The sequence below is a fragment of the Taudactylus pleione genome, unplaced genomic scaffold (genome assembly GCF_031769625.1).
Source record: "Taudactylus pleione unplaced genomic scaffold, aTauple2 ptg000117l, whole genome shotgun sequence".
In the NCBI taxonomy this organism is placed as follows: domain Eukaryota; kingdom Metazoa; phylum Chordata; class Amphibia; order Anura; family Myobatrachidae; genus Taudactylus; species Taudactylus pleione.
The window spans coordinates 1,303,280-1,326,935 of record NW_028284519.1 but is presented as its reverse complement, the minus strand read 5'-3'; the positions used below and the strand labels follow the sequence as shown (position 1 = coordinate 1,326,935).

General features: G+C 44.0%; 1 protein-coding gene across 1 annotated transcript in view; it reads right to left on the bottom strand.

The window, feature by feature from the left end:
- MMP2 (matrix metallopeptidase 2) overlaps positions 1 to 23,656 on the bottom strand; it is a 78,191-nt gene that overhangs the window by 14,912 nt on the left and 39,623 nt on the right. Inside the window, exon 10 of the mRNA XM_088471842.1 lies at positions 22,482 to 22,618. Within this exon, the coding sequence (XP_088327968.1) occupies positions 22,482 to 22,618 (137 nt within the window). The remainder of the gene's footprint in view (positions 1 to 22,481; positions 22,619 to 23,656) is intronic.

Genomic DNA, 23,656 nt, shown 5'->3' with positions numbered 1-23,656 from the left:
ACCTAATTTTATCTGATAAATCGCTGCTCTGTCTGTTTCATGTAGGGACATGGTGGTAATCTCAGATGTCCAAAGGTCCATACTTACCAATGTTTTCAACGCAGGCTTATGGGGCAGCGTACTGCTGTGGGTGAGTTTTTGACTTGTTAGTAAATAAGGCAATACAACTGTATCTGAACCTATTTTCAGAGTAGTATAATCCCAGAGAAGAAATCTGCCCCAATGGGTAAACAATCATGTATATTATTGGTGCGTAATACTGTCTGAAACCTTAATTTACCCAAGCAGGCTGCTCTGAATCATATTAATGAATCATACTTTGAGTATCTGAAATAAATCTGAATTCATGGCACATGTGGAAAGCATTACAAGTTGTAGCCCATTGCGTCCATCCAGCAGGCTTGTGGTTTTGCTTTCATTTTTTGCACGCTCAACAATTTACAGAAATAAAATCATTATACCACTAACATTTACTTTTCATTGAGCATGCAGTATCAGTTTCAGCTCTTCTGCTCCATAAAATAACATGATTGCAAAATCATCCAATAAAGAAATGGTAATGCATTAGCAACTGAGGATCAACACAATAGTCTCTTAAAGTCTGTCCCATCTTCTATATACATGTAAAGTGAGAGCCGGAGCAAGAGGGAGGTGGCGAGGAACCAAGTTCAGCAACACAACAACTGTGTTCATAGCAGGTCAATCTTCTATGGGGGGGGCATGTATGTGTATTTTATTAATTTCCTGTGGGGTCTATCATTAGCGGGGGGTGCTCTTTACTAGGGCTTGTTGGAGGACAGGGAGGATACTACTGCTGTTCAAAGGCAGCAGCCTTTCTTTTGCGAGAGACAGGACATAGGCGAGTCCAGGAAGACGCAGCCCAAGAGCAGAGTGTGATGGCAGCGAGCATTGGGCTACCTTGTGCTATAGTAACTGTGGCAATACCCCCGCTGGGGTCTGAGTGGGCAGCAGCTTGGGGGTCTCGGCCCCAGAAGATGCGGTGTCTGACCTGCATGGGCTTGGCCCCGCATGGAGGAAACTGTCTGCCTTCAAGCTGCTGCTGGTGTTCAGCAGCTTCATCACTCTGTGCTTTGGGGCTATCTTCTTCTTGCCAGACTCCCTAAAGCTGCTGAGTGGTGTCTTCCGTATTTGCATTTTTACCGGTCGCACATCTGCGACTTTATGTATCCTGGTGTACATCCATGTGAATGAATGTGCCAGGACAGAGATAAACGCTTGCTGCATCTGTAGACGCTGAAATTGGTGCTTATGGCCCTATGGTAGGTGCAATTTTTCTGTCTGTGTATAGCTGGCCCCCTAGGTGAGCGGTCAAGCGTCTGTGTACTAAACCACTTTCACCGACATGCCTGTCACACCCCTTAACGCATCCAAAGACGGACCATCTCCGAGCGTGCGCTAAGGCACCTTCTTGTCAATTCCTGCTACATTTTCAATACACTCCTTCCTGCGTGCACCTGAAATTACAACTGCGACTCTGTACAGATACAATCAGACTGCATGCGTGGTGCATCTTAGATTCATGCACAGTAGCAAAAAAATGCTCCACTATGTCTGACATCCAGTGCATCTGAATCAGCCCATGTGGTTTTTTTAAATCTATTTTTTGTGTGTTAATTATGGATGTCGTTGGATTGGGATGAGGGGGGCTCCAAAATTTCTCAGACAGGTTGCTAGTAGACCTGGGGTCAGCCCTGGCAGCGAGGTTTGTGGGGTGCCTTCCCAAAGTACAGAGGCGCAATGCCAATGAAAGAAATAGTAATATTATGAAAACTAGTAGATGTCACATAAGTTTGTTTTTTTGCTTTTGAAAAATCTTCTGAGTGACATCCTCAGGGAATACAGTATCTCTGGGAAGATGGTGCCGTGGAGGATGAGGGACCAGCTTGCTGGCACTAAATAAGATGTGCAGCTCTCATGCATCTATGGATTATGTCTGATGTAGGCTAAGGACCAGGGTCACAATAGTAGTTGAGTACTACAGGGTCTAACCCCGATTTATGATAATGGACAGGTACTTTATTTATGCATGCATTTTTACTCAATTGCCCCAATTGGCTAATAGTTCCCTTTAACCAGGGTATATAAATTTACTTCCACTTGGCACTAGAATAAGCAGGGCCCCACCACTTCCCACATTGTATAGAGCTCTAGATGGAGCAACGATCCCTAGAATTAGAGGTGGGGGATATTTATTTCCTGTCCTACACCCCACTAGATGATGTCAGGAAAATATAAACAATTCAGGATGGCTATAATTCATTCCTGGCGGGCTGGAATAGACCATTCCATCCCAAAGCACATAATACCGGACTCCAAACTACATAATGTCTAGCTGGGTATCAGCAATTTCAGTACAATGATTCCCCAGGTTCTAGATATGACAGATATGCATCCTGTGATTTCCTACACCATATTCTGAATTTGTACGTATTTTAATTCTCTTTTTAAACAATAAAGTGCAGTACTTTGCAGACGAGTATGCACTCAGGGCCTGATTCAGAGATGTACATTCATCCGATGATGAACATACATCTACGATGTTTCAGGGTCTGTGCAGGACCTGTTATGCACATGTGCAGAACAAGTCCTCCGATTACGCACGCAGACCCCCCAGCCCAAGCATGATTGACATGCTGCAACATTTGTGGGAGGGGGGCAGAGCGGGGGCACGGCTAATCGCTGTTCCCGGAAACGGGAGTATGATGCCCCATTTTCCGTGCAGGACAAGGCCAGGGTCTGCATCGGCAGACGCAGATTCCTGGCCTCTTACCTGACCGGCACCTGGGTCAGGCTGTAGGAAGCTTCAGCTTAAGCAGCTATGAGCAGTGCTCATAGGTGAGATGAAATAGTGGGTAAAAAAATTAAATGCAAGACAACATAATAAAGATATGTAGCTCCAATAGCACTGGTCTAACTTAGTAAACAAAAGGGTATGTATATCAGGCAATTTTTTTCTAGGAGTCATAAGAATAGAATGGAAGAATAGAGAATGATAGATTGCAGCTTCAGGTTTTCACTATCACATATCTTATCCTATAACTAACGGAACCTGTTTTGCACTGCCATATTGCATTTTTAGGTGCATTACAACAATGCAATACAGTATATCACACACTAAATATCTATCTTCAAGGCAGACGGGATGCAGTCAATTTGCCGGCGGCATAATGCCGATATCCCAAAGGAGTTCAGGATACCGACGTCGGCATCCCAACCCCCGTCATCCCGAACGTCTAGAGCTGGGTAAGTAGAGCACTGTTTCCGGGGATGGGGGGGTTAGGTTTAGGCACCCCGGAGGGAGATTAGGGTTAGGCACCGCCTGGAGAGTGTTAGGGTTAGGCTACAGGGAGGGGAGGGTTACGGTTAGGTACCACCAGGGGGAGGTTAGCTTTAAGCACTGGAGAAGGAGAGTTAGGGAGGGGAGAATGGTAGGAATAGTATACTTACCACCCCTGTCGGGATCTTCAGTCTTCGGTGATTTAGCATCTGGATTTGAACCAGCGGCTATTGAGCCACCAGTATTTCATAGTGATCCCTGGCAGACAGCCCCTCCACGTTCTCATGATTACTGTAAGCCATACATGAGGTAAACTAAATATTGTTTTAGGGGAAATAAAAGTGAATCATTTAATTAAAAAGGTAATCTAGAGGGGTAGCGGTTTGGAGTCTTATATTAAGTTTACACTGTAGATTTGCATAGGTTGCCTCCAAAGATGTTTCTGTCTCTTCGCACATTGAGGCGTCTCCCAAGAAAAAAGAGGAGGCATGCACCTAGACCACCACACAGACCAATGAAGCGCATCATTTCAAAGCCAAGGCATTTCGCAGTGTGCATCAAATACATTCAGTAAATTACCACATTTAATAAAACTGTACAATTACGAGCAATACTGTTGGCTACTATACAAAGCAAAGTCACCATGTTGGCTAATATGCAAATCAGAATTTCTCTTAAGAATAGTATGCAAACCAGAGTGTTGTTTATTGTCAATTCTGATGACTAGTATACATAGCAACTCACAGTGTGTTGGCTACTATACAGAGCAGATCCCCCGACAGGTGGCTAGATATAAATCAGACCACAAGCCTGGCACTTAGTATATAATGCAGAACCCAAGTTCGGTACTTGGGGGTCTATTTACTAAGCCTTGGATGGAGATAAAGTACCAGCCAACCAGCTCCTAACTGCCATGTCACAGGCTGTGTTTGAAAAAAATCAGAGTTATGGTATAACATACCTTAGATAACTCCTTTTCTTTGAGGTCCATAGGGTCCACAGAATCTACCTTGGGGTATGTAGTAGAAACGATGGAAAGTGGAGAAGGAAGTACATTGCACACCAGAAACACTCAACATACGTAGAGGGAATCAGTGATACGAAAAAATAGCAAAAGAACAGATCCCAACTGAGGCCAGGTGCGTCAGGGAGGGTGCTCTATGGACTTCGAAGAAAAGGAGTTATCTAAGGTATATTATACTATAACTCTGATTTTCTTCTTCAGGGTCCATAGGGTCCACAAACTCTACCTTGGGGATGTCCTAAAGCAGTTCCCTTAAGGGTGGGAACACTCATGTGCAGCAAGGAGAATCCGCCACCCAAAGGAAGCATCCTGGGAGGGCAAATGTATTAAATGCATAGAATTTGATAAATGTATTGACGGAAGACCAAGTGGCTGCCTTGCAAAGCTGTTCAGACAAGGCGCCATGTCTAATCGCCCACAATGGTCCCACAGACCGAGTAGAATGTGCTGTCACCTTGTTTGGGACAGGGAGACCAGCCTGTGTATAGACCTGAGAAATAGTCGTACTCAGCCAGCGAGCCAAAGTCTGCTTCTGCTTGTTTACTGGCCAGCCTCATTTGTGAACCCATATAACACAAGAGTGAATCTGATTTCCTGATGGAGCTGGTACGATCCACGTAGATACGAAGGGCTTGAACCACATCCAAGGAAGCTTCACCTGTAGAAAGGTCTGAAGACTGAAAGGCCGGAACTACAATCTCCTCATTCATATGGAAATGGGAAACCACCTTTGGAAGGTAACCCGCCTTAGTACGGAGGACAGCTATATTTTGATGGAAAATCAAATATGGAGAGTGACATGACAGAGCTGCCAAGTCAGAAACTCTATGAGCCGAGGCGATAGCGAGGAGAAAAAGTGTCTTCGCTGTCAACCATCTTACGTCCACCGTATCCAATGGTTCAAAGGGAGCCATCTGCAATGCCCTGAGAACCAAAATCAAGTCACATGGTGCCACCAGAGGGACAAATGGAGGTTGCAGCCGGAGAACCCCCTGCAAGAATGTTCTAACATCCGGCAGAGGTGCGATTCTGTATTGGAACAAAACTTAAAATGCAGAAACCTGAACTTTCAAAGTAGCCAGGCGGAGACCTAAGTCTAATCCCGCCCGAAGAAAAGCAAGTATTCTTGCGAAATTGAAAATCTTAGAGTCATATTTTCTGTGAGAACACCAAAGAAAAAATGAATGCCAAATTCTGTGATAGATGCGGGCGGAAGCAGGCTTCCTTGCCCTCAGCATCGTCTGAATCACAGAGGCCGAAAAACCTTTGGCCTTGAGGACGGCAGACTCAACAGCCATGCCATCAAAGCCAGCCAAGGTAAATTCTGATATAGGCAGGGACTCTGTACTAGCAGATCCGGCCGTAGGGGTAGTGGAAGTGGACTGTTTTTGGATAGACATGTCAGGTCAGAGAACCAATGCCTACAGGGGCTATAAGTATTATCCTGCCACCTTCCTGCTTGAACTTTCTGATGACCCTTGGGAGGAGAGAGATTGTAGGAAACAGGTATGCCAACCTGAAATTCAATCTCACCGCCAGAGCATCAACGAAGGCGGCTGAGGGGTCCCTTGTTCTGGACCCGTACCTGGGGACTTTGTGATTGTGATGTGATGCCATGAAGTCTACGTCCGGTACTCCCCATTTGTCCACCAGGAGTTGAAAGACATCCGGATGAAGAGCCCATTCTCCGGCGTGTATGTCCTGGCACTTCCCAGTTGAGAACACCTAGGATGAATATTGTAGAGATTGCCGGAAGATGGCATTCTGCCCATAGCAGAATTTCCGCGACTTCCTTCATGGCTGCCAGACTTCGTGTGCCTCCCTGATGGCAGGCCACTGCTGTTGCGTTGTTGGACTGAATCTGGACAGGCCTGCCTTGTAGGAGGTCCTGCGCCAGTATGAGCGCTCTGTGCACTGCACGAAGCTCCAAGATATTTATTGGTAGGAGACTTTCCTGAACCGTCCAACGATCCATGTTTAAATGAGGCGTCTCAAGCCACCAAGCGAGGGAGAGCCGAACTCTTGGCGAGATGCAGATCATCTGAGACTTTATCCGATAATACTGACCATTCCAATTAGCCAGAATCCAATTCTGCAGGGACCTGGAGTGGAACTGTGTATAAGCCACCATGTGGAATGTGGCTACCATGGAGCCCAGCACCTGCATTGCCAAGTATACTGACACTCTTTGTTTACAGAGAAGACTGCACACACGAGACTGTAGTGCTACAATCTTGTCTTCTGGTAGAAGAATCCTCTGTCCCAGAGAATCTAGCAGTGCCCCCAAGTGCACAATCTGCTGGGTTGGAGAAGGGGAGAGGAATTTTTCCAATTTATTATCCAGCTGTGCTCTTGTAGGCAGACAATGGTCATCTGGAGATGACATTGTAACATCCCCTGAGATTGTACTAACATCAGGAAGTCATCCAAATATGACAGTATCCTGACTCCTTGTCGTCTGAGATGAGCCGTCATGACTGCCATTATCTTGGTAAATACCCGAGGAGCTGTGGCCAGCCTGAAGGGTAGAACCTGAAATTGGTAATGTTGCTGATCTACCTACAATCTCAAAAATCTTTGGTGGGATCATGCAATCAGAACATGCAGATATGCATCGTCTATGTCCATGGAGACTTTGAAATCCACAGGCTCCATCGCCAGCATAATTGACCATAGGGTTTCCATGCAGAATTTTGGCACATGGATGCCCTATCAGATTCAGGATAGGGCGATGTGACCCATTTGGTTTTTGAATCAAAAATAAATTTGAATAATAACCCTTTCCCTGTTGCATCACAGGAACAGGGACCATGACCCCTGACTTCAGGAGGGCCTCAATAGACTCCCGGTAGGCCGAAGCTACCCCCATATACGCAGCTGCTTCTCGCAAGACTGCTGTTCTCTGGTAGCATCAGGTATAGTACCTTCCAGAGCTGTCGTCCATTCTTCCATAACTTTTCGCTACCCAGGCTACAGCCATGCCATCAAAGCCAACCAAGGTAAATCCTGATATAGGCAGGGAACCTGTACTAGCAGATCCGGCCATAGAGGTAGCGGAAGTGGACTGTGAAGTGGGAAGTGGTCTAGTAATCACTCCAGATAATGAAAACATTGATTTCAAATGATTGCTAAGTTTTTTTATCTGGAACCTCTTTTAAAGAGGATGCTGCAGGAATGGGTAACATAGCGCTCCTTATCAACCTTGTGTCATGGGCGTCTTCCCATTTGTTACACTCACCAAGTGCAAATGGGTATCGAGAGGTTATATTCCTTGTAGCATGAAAGTGCTTCCCAGGAGTACCCCATGTCTCAGACATAAGATTCGTCAGCTGCTCAGACTGAGGAAAATAATCTTTAACCACCTTCTGACGCCTAAATACCACCTTGGCTGTTGGCGGAACCTCCTCTTATACTGAGGACAGATCTAACCGCTCTCATCAGAAAGGGGACATCCACAAGCGACTGATGGTCTTCTTCCACTGAGTAAGACCCAGAACTGTGAGTTTCAGAGTCTGAAGAGGAGTTCAGGTCATCATGAGGCAACAACTGATGGGAACCTCTCTTATGCCCCTGCTTTGCCACCACCTGTCTATCTGGCTGCTGAGGAGCTATAGATGTCGGCATACTCCAACGAGAGTGAGCAGTAGAATCAACCCAACAGGATTCATGAGCTGCATATACATAGATGGATCCAACTGCTGTGAATAACCCATAGCATGGGGAAATACCGCAACCTGCGCTTCTGCGACTTTGTCCACCAAGTGCGACAAATCCTGATACCACCTGGGTGGTTCTAGCACTGGAGCTCTAGATGTACTGGCTTGAACAGGTAGCTGTTTACAACAGAGGCTACACAATCCATCCAGTTTAACATCAGCACAGATGGTGTAATGGTTAGCGTTACTGCCTCACAGCACTGAGGTCGTTGGTTCGATACCCACTACGGCCCTAACTGTGTGGAGTTTGTATATTCTCCCTGTGCTTGCGTGGGTTTCCTTCGGGCACTCTGGTTTCCTCCCACACTCCAAAAATATACCGGTAGGCTAATTGGCTGCTAACAAAATAACCCTTAGTGTGTATGTGTGTGTTCATATGTGAATATAGATTGTAATCTCCACTGGGGCAGGGATGGCTGTGAATGGCCGAATATTCTCTGTAAAGCGCTGCGGAATATGTGTGCGCTATATAAATAACTGGTAATAATAATAATAATAACATCCTGTGCAAACAGGCCTGCCAAAAAAGATACACATGATCTGAGTACTGGCATATCATCCTTCTCAGCTACACCTTTAGACATGACAAATGTATAAATGGTATAAGGTGTACAGCGTAAATGCAATGTGACTCCCTTATCAATGAAACCCCCCATACCTTTCAGAGGGATGAGGATAAACACAGTGATATATAACTGACAGTTTGGAACAAAATGCAACAGCTAGCATTAAAGTAAAATACAGTGCATAAATACGCACAATTGCTATTGCAAACGGTACTCTAAATCAACTAGCAAGCCACCGGAGGGGTAATGGTAGGATATAGGGCTTCATTCAGAGGCGGCCGTACGGTCTACGACCGCATGGCCGCCTCGATGTTTGTCCAGTGCGCATGCGCACGAGGGAGCCGGCTCCTTCGTGCGCATGCGTGAGACCCGCTACGACCGACAGCGCCGGTCGTAGCGGGTCTCTTTCCAAAGGGGGCGAGCTGTCGATGTTGATTGAAAGCTCGCCCCGCTTGGAAGGCGGGCCGGGGGGGTGGCAGCCCAAACGGAGGCGTTCCCAGGGGAACGCCTGCCGTTTGTGGGAGGCCCCACTGACATCACTAGACAGAGCCAGAAGCTCTCCGGGGCTTACGACAAGTGAGACCCTACCCTAGGGTCTCGTCGTAAGCGACCATCACCCTAGCGGTCGTTACAGCTGTGGGTGTAAACCCACAGCCTAACGACCGAAACAGAGGCGGGCGGTCAGGATGCAAGCGGCCGCCCAGTTTCTGAGCGACCGCTTGCATCCTCCAACCGCCTCTGAATGAGGGCCATAGAGTGCTATATACCATGCCCAAGGGAGAGGTATACAGGGAGACAGACCAACCTCTGAGACTAACCGCTACAGCAGTACACACAAGTTGCGTCTGGTTTGAGGGAGGAGCGGCCGGGAGCGCATTATCTCCCCTAAGCTGCTATTTTGATGGCACGGATACATTGGCCTCATAGTAGTAGACTCTAACTAGTGCGCTCTAGTGCGTCTATTACCCACCCATCCCCGGCGACAGATAATAAGGACCCGGCCACCTTAGTGAGGACACGTCACATGAGCCCTTCACCTGCAGCTGCACCCGATGCCAGGTCTGCCACGCACTTACCTGTCATCTCCGTGCCAGACCTGCAGTTCGGACCTCAGCACAGGCGCTAGCTAAGCTGCGCTGAGGCCCGCCGAGAACCTCAGGGCATTTAGCGGTACTGGTGTTTTCGGCTCCGGCGGAGGTAGTAGGAGTCGCAGTACCTGCGTCCTTACCGGCGCTTGGTTCTGCTAAACTCAGTAGTTCAAAAAACTAAGTAAATCATAAAATAAAAAAGCCTGGGACTGCCTAGGCAGGTGCGTCTGGATACTTGCCGCACATCATACAAAAACTGAATGCCTGTGGATGTGGGTGGGGGATATAGCATGGTGGGAGCTACAAAGCTACAGCTGTTTGGTGCAATAGATCGTTTCCACTGCATACCCCAAGGTAGATTCTGTGGACCCTGTGGACCCTGAAGAAGAAATGCCAATGATTGGCTGGTACTTTATCTCCATTTGCTTTATCTCCATCCAAGGCTTATTAAATAGACCCCTTGGTACACAAAGCAGACCTTCTTTCTGGTGGCTACTGCATAGCAAGCCTCTGATGGAATCGGTATGATATCCCGACAGTTGGGATGCCGACTGTCAATAGACTGCCAGCGGCATCCCGAGGCCTACAATACCGACAGTGGAACGATAAGTAGTGTTCACCTACCCTATTTACCCCCTAACCCTCCTTTACTGTACCCTAACACTAAATCTCCCTACCCTGCACCCTAACCCTCCCGGTAAGTGCCCAAACCGAACCCTCACCTCTTAGTACCTAACCCTAACCCTTCCCCCTTAGTGCCTAACCCTAATCTGTCCCCGGTGGTGCCTAGCCCAAACCAGCCTGTCTGGAGCCTACCATAACATTCTCTTCCCGCAGCCTAACCCTAACTCCCCCCCGGGGTGCCTAAACCTAACCCTCCCCTACTCCGCTGCTAATACTTTCCAGCCCCGCTATACTTGCGACCGGGATGCCGGCTGTCGGTATGCTCGTTAAAATAGCCTCATTTCGCCATAGAAAACTTGAAATCTTAGTGAAAGCTGGAGATATTTGTGATGTCTCCAGCGTTATATTAACAATCAATATGTCTTCACTTTATTTTTGCCATAATCTGGGGAAACAGCAATTTTAGCTAGATTTATGGATTGAAAATCTTTAATAAATAGACCCCTTAAGTCTGGTGTTTACAAAATAGTAGACAACCAGTCTGGTGGTTACAGAATAGCAGTCTTGTGGCTACAGAATTGATAGACTTCCAGTCTGTTGGCTATAGATATGAAAATATTCAGTCCCGTAATTACTATAGTGTAACCTCAAAGTCTAGAATGACAACTCCTAGCATGCTGATTAATAGATAGCAATATGTGCCAGACAGGAATGTGCAGAAAGGGAGCATCTTTTACATGATAAGTAAATATTTGCACATTAATGGGTACCGTATATACTCGAGTATGAGCCGAGTTTTTCAGCACATTTTTTGTGCTGAAAAAGCACCCCCTCGGCTTATACTCGAGTGATGCCCGCATGGTACGCAGCTAAGTAGCGTACCATGCGGGCCGCGGTGCAGACTGTGTCTCTGTGACACAGCTGCACCGTGTGTGTACCGCTGACCGGACGGAGTTCGGTCAGCACTACACACTGCCAAACACACAGCTGCCCACACAGCCACCGGAGCCGGCAGCTGTGTGTTTGTTGTAATCAGCAGCCGATGAGAGTCTGTCAGACTCTCATCGGCTGCTGCTGCTCCCACTGCGGGAGCCATCTTCCGGCTCCCGCAGTGGGTAATGGGAGAGACGTCATGACGACGTCTCTCCCATAATGCAAAGCGGTCGGAGGAGCTGATAACAGCGGCGGGACCAGGAGCGGGGTTTCAGGTAAGTGTTTTTTTTTTTTTGTATTAGGACTACTAGGGGCACTACCAGGAGGGGATTACTTCTGGGGGCACTACCAGGGGGGGATTACTTCTGAGGGCAGTACCAGGGGGGATTACTTCTGGGGGCACTACCAGGGTGGGATTACTTCTGGGGGCACTACCAGGGAGAATTACTTCTGGGGGCACTACCAGGCACTACCAGGGGGAATTACTTCTGGGGGCACTACCAGGGGGAATTAATTCTGGGGGCACTACCAGGGGGGATTACTACTGGGGGCACTACCAGCTGCTGCATTTCCCACCCTAGGCTTATACTCGAATCAATACGTTTTCTCAGTTTTTTGTGGTAAAATTAGGTACCTCGGCTTATATCCGGGTTGACTTATACTCGAGTATATACGGTAAATTTAAAAACGGGCACGACACGATTCTTAGTAAACACAGGTAGGAATGAACAGAATCTGGAGCTTTTTTAAATAAATACAGGAATTTACCAAGCTCCCGTGTTTGTCAGGATCATGTTTCCCGATGGTATATGTGATTGTTCCTCCCGTGTTTAATCCCGTTGTTTCCTGCCAGTGTTTCGCTCCCGAACAAACAGCCTGCACAGGTCAGTGAGATACGTGCAGATTGCTTGTGTGTATTATTAACTAAATGGTTAATTTAAAAAAAAAATTGACGTGTCCTTCCCCCCTCCAATCCCAAAGCATAACCAGCCCAGGGCTTTTTGTTCTGTATTTGCCAGCATATACGTTATTAATTCCTTTCTGTCCAGATTTGATATTTTCTTAATTTCTTCTTCCAATCTGTGTCCATTATAAACTTTTTCTATAAATTTAATTTTCAGTTCTTCACTTTGTTTGAAAAGAAATTGCACAGAAGACACAACCTTTTTCAAACAAAGTGAAGAACTGAAAACGAAATTTATAGAAAAAGGTTATCATAGACACAGATTGGAAGAAGAAATTAAGAAAATATCAAATCTTGACAGAAAGGAATTAATAACGTATAAACCGGCAAATACAGAACAAAAACATACTCAAATAACATTCATAACACAATTGAATGGCAATCATAAACAAATAGAAAATATTTTAAACCAACATTGGTACGTGCTACACCTCGATCAAGATATAAAAGACCTCATACCTCCAAAACCAAAAGTCATATATCGGAAAGCTAAAAATCTGAAACAACACTTAACAAAAAGCTTTTTACCAATAGTTATGGACAATCAAAAAGAGAAGAAAAGCGGCTTCCACCACTGCACAAAATGTATCGGTTGCAAACAAATCACAACCAGTACCAAATCAACAGTGTAATTTCAATCTAAGAGAACACAAAAACTCTTAAAAATTAATGATAACATTACGTGTGAAACTGAAGGGGCAATTTACTTGCTGGAGTGCCCGTGCAGCTTCCAATATATTGGTCAAACTAAAAGAAAGATCAAATTAAGAATAGCTGAACATGTGTACAATATTAGAAGAGGTTTAAACTTTAAAGACACACAGTGTATCAGCCCACTTTTCAGATCACCACCAAAGGAATCCAAAAGGTTTAAAATTCCTAGCCATCCAAAAAATTTCTCCGGTTTGGAGAAGCGAAGACCTCATTAAAAAACTTAAAAAAGAGGAAACTAAGTGGAACTTCCTTTTAGGCACACTTGAACCAAATGACCTCAATATAGATATAGAGCTGAAAGTTTTTCTATAATAGTTTCTATAATAGTTTTTAAAATATCGATCTCTATATTAATTTCGAACATAAATATATTTCCTTTGTAAGGAGTGTATAGACCGGCGCACTGGTTAAAGTCTTTATAAGTGTGTAGCACTGTTTGTGCTATAGGTGTGTTTCAAAACAAAGTACAGTCCATATAGTGCTGGCACATAAGACACTTTTAGTCCCTCTGGTGGAGGTGGCAGCAGTCTTCCCAGGTTCCTGAGCGGCGATCAGGATAGATAAGATCTGAAAGTGGAATTGGGAAAAAGCATGCGCCTAATAGTGTAGTATTTAAAAACAGTGATGTAAGTGCTCAAAATAAAATGTGCGGACCAAATAATAAATCTTTAAAGCTTATCTGTGATTTCTTTACTGGGGTTCCATATGGTGAGGTGTGTATGGTCCTCCAACAAATCAGGAAAACCTTAATAGGAAAGGCTCAACCAGAGCCAGATAGAACACAAATATAGTGTAGTATTTTTGTTTAAATATAGCACATATAATTAAATATATATTGCGTACCAGAAAGATACTTGGGCATCTGCATATAATACTCTGATATTCCTCTAGGATCCCATGGACAACCTCATGGTCTGCGCACTGGTGGATAGGGTTTAGCCTCAAATAAGCAAAAAATTACCCTTATCACAGGTGTGCTTTTCCACAGAAAGGGGGGTTTTAATCACATTTACAGGGATACAGAGTAGACAGGGGTTAACACAACATAAGTAATAGGAAAAATAAAAATGCTTATCTGCAATAAATTCAGCAGAGTGGAGAGATGCTGGAGCAAGGTGCCAACGCGTTTCGTCTATTCAGACTTCCTCAGGGGTGTTGGTGAGATTTTTGGGGTGCCCTTTATATACTGTACAGAGCAGGGTATTGATTAGCGCTATTTTTGGCTTTTTGCCGTTCTGCGCATGCGCATACCCCCGCGGCCATCTTGTCTGACGTCATCGATGACGTCCGGTATTTCCCATAGAGCCGTGCGGTAAGGAGTGCGCATGCGCAGATTGCGGCGGCCAGTTAACAGGCTCTGCCGCGATCGCGCTGCTTAATAATATCAGCGAGATAGAATGTTTAAACCGGCATTCTATTGCAATGGGTTATAGGTGCAGGAAGCCAGGCCACAGTGTTTAGATGGAAAATAAACAGTGGCGGCCATTTTTCTGGATTCCTGAATAGGAAGTAGACGGGCGGCCTTTTTGTTGGTGGATAATGCCCATAGTGTGACATAAAGTGGCCATTTTCTTTAAAATAAACGGGGCATATACATAAGTCTAATGATTAATCTTAGTACAGTAAAACAGTCGATAGATGGTTACAGCTTCTATGTAAGAAGGTTACATACAAAAAACATCTCATAACATAATAAAATACTCAATACTGTAGAAATGTCTCATACATGGTGGCAGCCATCTTTTTGGTTATAAACACATAATAAGAACAGGCAGCCATATTTTTTGTATTAGATTTCCCACAGAATGGTTATTGTAATTTCCTAATACAGTTAGAGACAATGAGACATATACAGTAAACAAGATAAAAGAGCAGGATAAGCAACAGTTCATGGAACCATAAAATAGCATTAATAACATATAGGTCCTTAAAAATTATTATTAAAAAAGGTTTTTTTTTATTACAATAAATTAATGATGGCAAAGGCATGAGACGTAGAGGGGGAGCAGGAAGCAATATGGGGACCAAAATGGGCTAAAAAACAGACTAAAAGATATATAAATCTAAAAGAATGTTTAAAAGCCTATAAAAACGGAGCAATCTCGTAACTATCGTTAAGGCCATGTGGTATTAATGTGTTTAATTCGAAAATCCAGAACATTTCTCTTTGAGATAGCCTGTTGGCTAAATCCCCACCTCTTGAGCCTAGTTTGACAACTTCAATTCCTTTGAACAGTAGATTATCCGGGTTGGCATTATGACATACCTTAAAATGTCTAGATATAGAATGACTTTCTACTTTGTTCTTGATATTCCGAACATGTTCCTGGATTCTGAACTTCAAGTTTCTTTTAGTTTTGCCAACATATTTGAGGCCACATGGGCATTCCAGTACATATATTACCGAGCAAGTATTGCAATTAATAAATTGTTTCATATTGTACATTTTAGAATTATTGAAGGTGGAAAACTGTCTTCTGTTGGGGTGCAGATATCTGCACATATTGCAGTGTCCACATTTGAATGCCCCAAGGCATTTATTTAAAACATTGCTCACAGGTTTAATTTGTTGAAGCATACTCGGAGCCAGAAGGTCTTTGAGGTTTTTGGCTTTCTTAAAAACAATATTAGGTTTATCTGGTAAAATTCCTGATAAAATTGGGTCCATTTTCAGAATTCCCCAATGTTTCTTCAGGGTCTGTCGTATTCTACCTTCATCTTTATTGAATTGTGTGATGAAAGGTACCATATCTTCCTTTTTTGGCCTGGTTTTATATTCAAGAAGGTCTTTCCTATCCAGAAGATCTGTTTTTGAAATAGCTTCTGAGACAAGGATCTCTGGATAACCTCGTTCTTTGAATCTATCTGCATAAAGCGCTATTTGTTCGGAACAAGTTTTTTTGTTGCTACAATTTCTTTTTATACGGTGGAATTGGGAAAACAGGATATTGTTTTTCCAACCTGTGGTATGACCACTTTGTAATGCAGGTAGCTATTGGTGTCGATATATTCTTCTGTGGGATCCAGAAAAAGTGGCCTGGCTTCCTGCACCTATAACCCATTGCAATAGAATGCCGGTTTAAACATCCTATCTCGCTGATATTATTAAGCAGCGCGATCGCGGCAGAGCCTGTTAACTGGCCGCCGCGATCTGCGCATGCGCACTCCTTACCGCACAGCTCTATGGGAAATACCGGACGTCATCGATGACGTCAGACAAGATGGCCGCGGGGGTATGCGCATGCGCAGAACGGCAAAAAGCCGAAAATAGCGCTAATCAATACCCTGCTCTGTACAGTATATAAAGGGCACCCCAAAAACCTCACCAACACCCCTGAGGAAGTCTGAATAGATGAAACGCGTTGGAACCTTGCTCCAGCATCTCTCCACTCTGCTGAATTTATTGCAGATAAGCATTTTTATTTTTCCTATTACTTATGTTGTGTTAACCCCTGTCTACTCTGTATCCCTGTAAATGTGATTAAAACCCCCCTTTCTGTGGAAAAGCACACCTGTGATAAGGGTCATTTTTTGCTTATTTGAGGCTAAACCCTATCCACCAGTGCGCAGACCATGAGGTTGTCCATGGGATCCTAGAGGAATATCAGAGTATTATATGCAGATGCCCAAGTATCTTTCTGGTACGCAATATATATTTAATTATATGTGCTATATTTAAACAAAAATACTACACTATATTTGTGTTCTATCTGGCTCTGGTTGAGCCTTTCCTATTAAGGTTTTCCTGATTTGTTGGAGGACCATACACACCTCACCATATGGAACCCCAGTAAAGAAATCACAGATAAGCTTTAAAGATTTATTATTTGGTCCGCACATTTTATTTTGAGCACTTACATCACTGTTTTTAAATACTACACTATTAGGCGCATGCTTTTTCCCAATTCCACTTTCATAAATATATTTCCCCCTTTTTTCACTACATTACTGATCACCATTATTGAGAAAGCATTGAAAATATTTATTTATTTTTTATATATTTTGAATATTTTTATTTATTTGTTTTATTTTATTTTTTAAAATGGAGCCCCAGAGAAACATGTGGATACTGCTCTTTTTGGGGACTTCCTGTTTTATCACTTCCTGTTTAGGGATTTCCTGTTTTATCACTTCCTGTTTGGAGAATAAAAGTTTTTAGTATTTAAAGCAGTCAAAGACAAACATCCTTGATAAAGAACCTGCAGAGGTTTGAAACGCGTTGGCGCACAAACAGAGCGGCATGTGGAAGAAGTTCTAAAGAACATCACTAACGGCACCTAACGTCATTACTCAGCATCGCGGAGAGGACACGCTGTACTTATGGATACCAGAAAGTTATCAGACACCGGATTCCAGGCGTCTAACACACTTACCAAGGACACCATTTGCAAGTCAAAGGTAAGGTCAGTAAGGGCAAGTGTTAGGAGTCTTACTCCATGGACATCTTCTAACCAGAGACAGAGTGATACCGCTCACCTACATCACATCCCAAAAGGGCTTTTAAACATTATATTTGTTATTCTTATTATTTTATTCTTATTATTTTTCTTTTTTTCATTTATATTTTTTTAGATCTTTATAAATGCTTTCTCTTTCAGCGCTTAGTTTTTATTTCTACATACTCTGAGCAATAATACTGAGCAACTTATTTATATATCAGAGGGCAGAATACTTGTACCCAGTTTTTTTACTGTTATGCATCTTGTTTGTATTAAAAATAAAAAATAAATGTTTACCCGTATAGTGTTTGTGTTTATATACAAGGTCATGGGATTAGCTATGAAAGATGCTGACCTGCCTATATTTTTGCCATGTCGACATTCTGACAATGTCTATATTTATTTATTTATTTTGGAAATGTCTACATTATGATGTCTGTAATGTACACATGTTAACATAGTAAAGAAAAGTGAATGAAGGCTGTTTTGCTAGTTATTTTTTTACCACAACTATGAAGGGAATTAGCGCTACCTTGATGGGGCTTAGTGCTATTGTGACAGGGCTTAGTGCTACCGTGACGGGGCTTAGTGCTACCGTGACGGGGCTTAGCACAACAGTAACAGCAATTAATTTATAGCGTCAACATAACAGAAGCAAAATTAGTCAGTGCAAAGTACTTTAGCAGGCGGGTGACAATGATTTTTATTATGTGAAATGTAAGAAAATATGACATATGTGTCACATGACCAGATTACTGCACATTCACAGCGCTCTTCACTAAGGAGGCAACTTGTGGCAATCCAGTTGCTGTGGAACTACTCATGCCAGCATGACCTGTCACAGTTTTAACATGCCCCAATAGCAAAACTGTGCCAGGGTATGCTGGCATGTGTAGTTACACAGCAGCTGGAATACTACAGGTTGCCTACCCGTTTTACACATATCTTGATATAATTAGGGAACCAGACAATGTGGCTGACCTGAAAGGGCTACTGTTTGCGCAGGCGCACCACTCTTTCCTCAGCGGGACACTATTTTGCCCATTTCTCCATTATAAGTGTTCACCATTTATTTATTATATTGTCTGTTGAAATTATGACAACATTATGACTGTGTAACTAGCTATGGCCGACCAGAACCACCACACAGAGCGCAGAGGCACGGGGCACAATTGTGCCCTGTTTTGGCTCTGGTGTCTACATTATTACTGTCAACATTTTAACTGTGTCTACAGAGGTGACATCATACACTACTACTGCAGTAACAACAAATAGCCCTTCTCTGCGCACCAGGTCCCATGTGACTCGACTTGTGCCGAGTGTCTTTTTCACTCAAATGTTCGTCTTAGTCGCACAAATTAAACAATTGGATGCAACAAAACAGCTTATGGAGACTGCACTGATTCATTTTATATGCAACATCTGTTTGCGAATGAGTCTGAATCTGTAGACAAAGTGCTTCGATGCAGCGGCCTCGGCTTTATTTCACACCAAGTTCCGTTGTGCTTCATCTGCGACTTTGTACATATTTAAAACGAATTCCTGTGCGGTTAATGATACAGCCCGGTGACTCTGGTACCTATTGAGTGGTGCATCTGCAGTGCGGACAAGATGCAAATTTAAAGAAAACGTTGCTACACTACACTGCTCGGAATGGCTCACTCGCACCGGGCGTCTCGCGCCGCATGGAATATTGAGTCTTGGTGTATGAAGACACATCTGTACATTATGACTGTCGACATTTTGACTGAGACAAAATTTTGACTGTCAACACTTATTTTGATTTTGTCGGCAGTTTGACTTTGTCTACATTTTAACTGATGACCTAATGACTATTTCGACATCATATCCATGTCGAACATTTGGTTGTCAACATTTTGGCCATACCAACATTATGACATATGACATTTTGGTGTTGACCTTATGATTATCTATAGATTGCAAGCTCTCACGAGCAGGGCCCTCTTCCCTCTTGTGCTTTTCCTTCCCTCACTTACACAATCATGTTCTTACTGCCAAAAACAGCACCAAACATTTGGGCTCGGTCATCCTGCTACTGACTTGGGTATTATGACCTCTGTTGGGTATTATGACCTCAATGTTATAAACCTTGTCTTTGTTCTGCAATGTTTTTTACTGTAAGTCTCTTTTTTTGTTTTCATGTTGGTCCTGTTAATGTATGTTGTAATGCGTTGCGGACCCCTTGTGGTGCCAAAGGAAGAAAGGCTAATAATAATAATAATCTAGATTTTCAATGTTGAAATTAAGACTACGTCACTTTTAGCTCAGGGCCCGATTCAGACCCGGTCGCAAGGCTCCATTCGCTCGCTAGCCACCGATGTTTTTGTTCTGTGCATGCGCATAAGACGAAGTGCGCACCCGTCACTGCGATCGTGAAGATTATACTATCCTAAAGGTAATAATTATAGGTTACTGGCTTATATGTAATTTAAGTGTTCAGCTTGCTAAAGTGTATAGTCTTTGAGAACAGTGTGTAGACCATACAGTAATGAAGACAGATTGCAGTAGTCACTCCATATTTTCCTTTGACAGTATAACGGTAAGTGTATTTAGGTCCCCATGGATATACAGGGCCTGATTCAGAGCTGAACACTCTGACAAGAGCGCTCGCTCTGAATCAGTGCCCTCCTACCTGAAAATGGAGCGGCCTCCTGGCTGCTCGCATCGCTGTGGGTGACCACCCACAGCATATGCGAGCGGCCAAAAAGATGGTCGCGATGGTCTTTGACCATCACGACCATCGGGCTTGCGACGGAGACCCTGCGGGAGGGTCTCGCTGCCGCAAGCCCTGGAGTGATTTTGGCTCTACCAGAGCCAAAATCACTCCCACTGACATCACTAGTGATGTCAGTGGGGCCGGCTTCAGACGGTAGGCGTTCCCAAGGGAACGCCTCCATCTGGCAGCCACGCCCCCAGCACGCCCACCAAAGGGGGCGTGCTGTCAATCAACATCGACAGCACGCCCCCTTTGGTGTGAGACCCGGAGCGACGGAGAGCCCGTCGCTATCCGGGTCTCGCGCATGCGCACGACGGAGCTCCCTCCGTCGTGCGCATGCGCAGTGGGGCAACATCGACCCGCTTGCGAGCGTCCTTTGCTCGCGAGCTGGTCTGAATGACCCCCACAGTTCCATAGAATCAAACATCATTATGGTCAACAAGGAGTCTTATAGGAATAGACACAGGTCAGTCAGTATGGGTTATCCCCTCAGAGTACTGCCAGAAATATACATAACATAAATAATGCGCTTATTGAAATATTCCAAGCCACATCTCAGCTCCTTCAGTACACACTTTTAGGTACATCCAGGGTATTAATCACTGCTATAAATCAATTTAGTTAATGAGCACTGGTAAATGTGTGTATGTTCATTTTATGCATATTCTCCCACACCATGTTCATATGCAATGAGAAAGATGGTATCAACAGTATCAGACACAATTTAATAAGATCTAAGCATACAAAAAGGTATTCCTGTGTGTATTGGATTTCATACCATATAACAGTGAGTGGATATGATACATTTTCCCAGTTAGATGATATACTGGTTTAGGGGGGCAATCATAGGTATATACCATTGAATGTAGTTGTCGTGAGCTCAATCCAAGGTGGAAATAATGTGCCAAAATATTATACCGTTCCAATAGCTTTCCAGTACCTCCTAGTGTAAAGGTGGAAAAGTTTGTCCTCTACCAATGTAAGAGAGGACGGTGGATTTATCAGGTATGGGAGGTAAGTGGAGTCAAAGATGCGTATCTGGGGCAGTGTAGGTGGCTCATAGGGCAATAATATTATTGTCGCAGTATGTATAGTGATCAAGGAAAGTGTCCCCTATAAGTAATTGCAGGGTAGAGATATTATCCTCCTTTATTTATATGGTGCCAGAAGGGGTCCGCAGTGCCTTACAGTACAAAACATTGCAGAACATGGACAAGGATTATTAACATTGCTGTAGCAACAATAATAATACCCACATAAGCAGCACCAACCCAAAAGTTTGGTGCCATTGTAGACAGTGGGGAGGAGATGATGGTATTTGTGAGGGAAGGAAAGAGTACATGAGTGAAGTGGGTCCTGCTCGTGAGAGCGGTTTACGGTCTATTGCCCAGGCCTGGCACAGCAAACGCTCACGTGCGTTTTACTGTTGCAGCTTTAACAAAGCACTGACCTTGTTGACACCGGGTGTGCCTAACAGGCATCCTCTGTATGGGGTCGTGGCCGTGTGCAGCAAAGCCATGACCCCTCTTGTGCTCCAATCTTGGGGGAGTGACCGCATGCCATGCCCCCATTCTTGGCACACAGTGGGCTTACCCAGCCCCCAGCCTCTCTCCTGCCTCTCCCTGCTGCTCGGTGGCACCATCCGAGGGGTTGACACCAAAATAGCAGAGCAGCTCTGATATTTTGGTATCACCCCTTTGGATGGTGTCACCCGGTGCGACCTGCACCCCCCTAGTGATGCCAGTGATTGCATATGTAAGCTTTGACCTTTTACTTAAAACATATGTACAGTTGGTGCTGTACCATGGTATTTTAGTACCATGGACCATACTTGCCCACTCTCCTGGAATTCTCCAAATTCGGAGGGGGGGAGTCTCCCAGCTCCCAGGAAAGTGTCGGGTCTCCCTCATCCTGGCGCTTTCCAGTTACTGTGGAAGGGGCAAGGGGCCCGATGACTTGATTCACTATAATCATGTCACCATGGCTCCGCCCCAGTGATGTGTTGCTGAAAATTGTGGCAAAGCGTCATAGGGGTGGGGGTGTGATGACAAAATTTACCATACCCGCCCCTCCCCGGACCTTTTTATTTATAAAATCAAGCCTAAAAAGTTTGTGGAATGTTGCAACTGTTTATATTGCAAAAATGTCTTTTAATATTGTGTTGTGACCTATAATCTAATTGGCTATCGTTTTTGTTTTATTTTGTGGCTTAAATACAAATCTCTCTCAAATAACAGGCACACATGCCTAAAGACCTACAATCCACAGGAAATGTTCATCAAATCCGAAGGAAAATTGCTAACTATGACTATGACAAATATTCCTTTCTTTCGGAAGCATTATTTCAGAACTGTGAAAACATATTTGGCTTTTGTCACCTGCAAAGAAGACTGTTTTCTCCTCATGGGGCTCTTCATATACAGCATCAATTTTTTCAGGTACTTCTGGCCAGAAAGTAGCAACAAGTAGAGGGCCGGATGGCCGGCTTCTTCTATTCACTGATCGCCATATAAATCTGGAAAAATACAGATATATGAGGAAATATTATTATCTCCCAAACATAGATATTATCTAAATGTACTTTTCACACACAATTACACTAAGAAATGTTGTAGTCTAGATCTCCTTCTCTAAAACCATTGTAGTGGGTGAGCATATATTATTTGTCAGATAAGACACAAACTTGAAGTCTAAAGGAAAAGATGTCCCCTTACATATTTTGTTTAAGTGCATATAATCTTTCAGTTGATAATAAGATGATTTGCAAACATTGATAGTTGGTATCTGATTGCTGCACCTGATTTCCATTACAATGTAAATGCAATTTTCACACGTGGTTTGCACATGATTTTGCACTTCTGTTTTACACAAGTGCAACATCATTCTCATTTGTGACAGTAGCAACAATTTTAAATTCTGCCAAGTGTAGGAATGCGACATGGACCGAAGAGGATGTGACCCCTTCAGAAATAAGAAACTAACGAGGGCCGTGTGTTGTCCCTTGTTGAGGAAGGACCCTATTTTTTGGGGTGGGTCCCCATTTCCCCAGGGATTCCAGCCAGGCCAGTTGGGAGCTGGTACATTTATGGCAGGGGGATCCCGCACTGTCTCCCCCTTGCTATAGTTCAGCCTCGTATTGATTATTTAAAATAAGGGGAACCACACACCTTTTACCCTTACCCCCCTATTTTCCAATACCAGGCGTGGCTCAGAGGTCCTGGTTGATTTTAACATTTATTAACATATACAGCCAACGAAGCCTGAACAGATCATAGTTTTCTGTGCAGTGCCGAAACTCGACTGCCATAGGCAGGTCTATTGTTTGGGCACGTTTGCCATAGTTTTATGGTTGAGTTTTGGTCACTTTGAAACCCAATGTTTAGTAAATCTGTGGCTTGTATGCTTCTCTATGTAAAATAATCGATAGCTGCTCCGATATTCCAAAGTGTTCAAAAGTCAGTATTTGGTTGTTTCTCTGTTGGTGTTGCCTTTAGTAAATGGGCAACACCGATGGAAAAACAACCACCAAAATATTAAACTGATGGGGAAGGGC